Below are 2,277 nucleotides of genomic sequence, written 5' to 3' on the forward strand. Positions count from 1 at the left end.
CTAGGGGCAACCAGAGAGCAGAGTGGGAAGAGGGGGCATTGGTTTTGTAAACTCCAGAAAAAGTAGCCCTAGGTGCATGGGGAGATCAAAGCTTGGGGTGGGGGTGTTGTCAAGGAAAATTACATGTGGGGCCCAGAGCAGGACTGAATGCAAGGAAGGCAGCTGAGTCACCCACATAACACAGAACAAGCAGATGTCCAGTCTAGGGAGGCAGCTGCTACCACTACCGCCTCCCCTCCTCCAAGTCCTTGTGAGGGCAGGAGGAGCTGTGGCCCTGCTACAGGGGCTGGGATCTGAGCCAGCCTCTCACTTGGATCACCAAGGACAGGGCATGTCAGATGACTTCCGGTTTACTGACACACAGAAAAGCCACAGACAGCCCTACCTGGTTTGGCTCAGTGGATAGAGCGCCGGCCTGCGGACTGACGGGTCCCGGGTTCAATTCCAGTCAAGGGCGCATGCCTGGGTTGTGGGCTCAATCCCCAGAATGGGGCGTGCAGGAGGCAGCCAATCGATGGTTCTCTCTCATCATTGATGTTTCTATCTCTCCCTCTCCCTTACTCTCTGAAACCAATAAAAAAACATTTTTTAAAAAAGAAAAGCCACAGACATCATTCATTTGTGGGGTGGGGACATGTTCTCAAATGGTGCTTTCCTCCAGACCTCAGAGGCACCTGCCACCCTGCCCCCTAAGGTGCTGAAGGGTGGGTGGCATGAACGGGAAACTGAATTTTCTGCTATGCCCATGAACTGGGACACGCTGACCTGTCTGCTTGGAAGAGATGGTCAGAAGACAGGTGGCCTGAGCCTGTGTTACAGCCATCGGCTTCCAGATCAGCTTCGCCCCACCCCTCCCGTGACCACAAACCATGAAGTGGATGGAGCTTCTTTTCCAGCCCTTCTAGGTTCCCTTATCCGACTCTCAGTGGGCACAACTTCTTGTCCCATGGACTGTGAGCTTCTGCGAGCAGCTCCCATGTATCCCGAGTCCCCCAAGCCTAGAGCTGTGCCTACCATAAGTCTACAGATGATTTAATAAATACTGAGGAACCCCTATTGAAGGGCTGTACTATTCATAAGAGCCCCAAGTTTCAGATCTTTCTCAGCCCTCCTTCCTACAAAGCTTACCAGGCTGGGACCCATGCCTCAGAGACAGGAAGGTTCCTGATCTGACACCCTGACTTGTGTTAAGGTGTCAGAGGCTGGGGCACATCATGCATCTTTCTTGTAGGTGTTGTGCCTTCTGGTGTCTTGGCCCAGTGGAGTGATCCATTAAGAGGTCAGGCTGGTGGGAGAGGTTTGGGGTCCTCAGCCATGTCATAGAGAAAGTCGGGTACAAAACATGCCTAACCAAAAGTCTTCACACTTCCCCAAATCCTGACATGCTGGAGGGAGCAGGAGCAGGGACTCTTCCAAGCACTCTGCCTTCTCTCCCACACCCACAAGGCCCTGGCTGCATCCTCAGCTCCCTCGTTGGACATGAATCTGGGACAACTGAGCCTGAGGGGGGATGGAGGCTGGACCATCTCTGTTGGGACAGACGGGCCCCTCTGTCTCCTCCCCAGCCCAGGTAACCCGAGCCTGGCATTTTGTCCATCCTAGAACAGCTGACAGTGCTGTGGTCAGACAGCTGTGGGGCTGGGCCAGCCTGGCCGGGCTGACTGGGGTGGGAGTGTGGGCTGTTACATGAGACCAGAGTCTGCATCTCTCGGCCTCAGACCTGGGAGCTGCCGTCCCACTCCTGTCCCCTCGGAGAGCTGTGACACCATGCATGGGGGTCAGGGGCAGCTGTTCCTCCTGCCGCTGCTGGCTATCTGCCTGGGTGTGGACACAGGGGCTTGGGGCCTGGGGAAGACCGGAGCAGGGGACCAAGGCCTCAGGAGACAGAGGGACTGGAGGGCTATTGGCGTCTGCCCCCAACCCAGCTCTCTGCCTTTCCATGTCACGTCCTCTCATGGCCTTCCCCTCTTTCTGCCCCAAAGTTCTTGCGCCCAGGCTTACCGCTGTCTGTTTCAGGAGCCCAGGGCCGGAACCAGGAGGAGCGTCTGCTGGCCGACCTGATGCACAGCTACAACCCCCACCTGCGGCCGGCTGAGCGGGATGCGGACGTGGTCAACGTGAGCCTGAAGCTCACCCTCACCAACCTCATCTCCCTGGTGAGCCATGGGCTGTAGGGTGACAGGGAGGAGGGACCAGGGACCTGCTAGGGAGAGGAAGGTGCTAGAACACTCCTATGGAGACTGCCCAAGAGGCTGGGATCCTTGGGGGACCCAACAA

General features: G+C 56.7%; 1 protein-coding gene across 1 annotated transcript in view; it reads left to right on the forward strand.

Annotated features, from left to right (window-relative positions):
* The first annotated feature begins 1,757 nt into the window (after positions 1-1,757).
* CHRNG (cholinergic receptor nicotinic gamma subunit) overlaps positions 1,758-2,277 on the forward strand; it is a 5,997-nt gene continuing 5,477 nt past the window's right edge. The window contains 2 exon segments of the mRNA XM_006760426.2: positions 1,758-1,822; positions 2,017-2,156. Of these exon segments, the coding sequence (XP_006760489.1) occupies positions 1,768-1,822; positions 2,017-2,156 (195 nt within the window). The 5' untranslated portion in view covers positions 1,758-1,767.

This window comes from Myotis davidii, unplaced genomic scaffold (assembly GCF_000327345.1).
Source record: "Myotis davidii unplaced genomic scaffold, ASM32734v1 scaffold370, whole genome shotgun sequence".
In the NCBI taxonomy this organism is placed as follows: Eukaryota; Metazoa; Chordata; class Mammalia; order Chiroptera; family Vespertilionidae; genus Myotis; species Myotis davidii.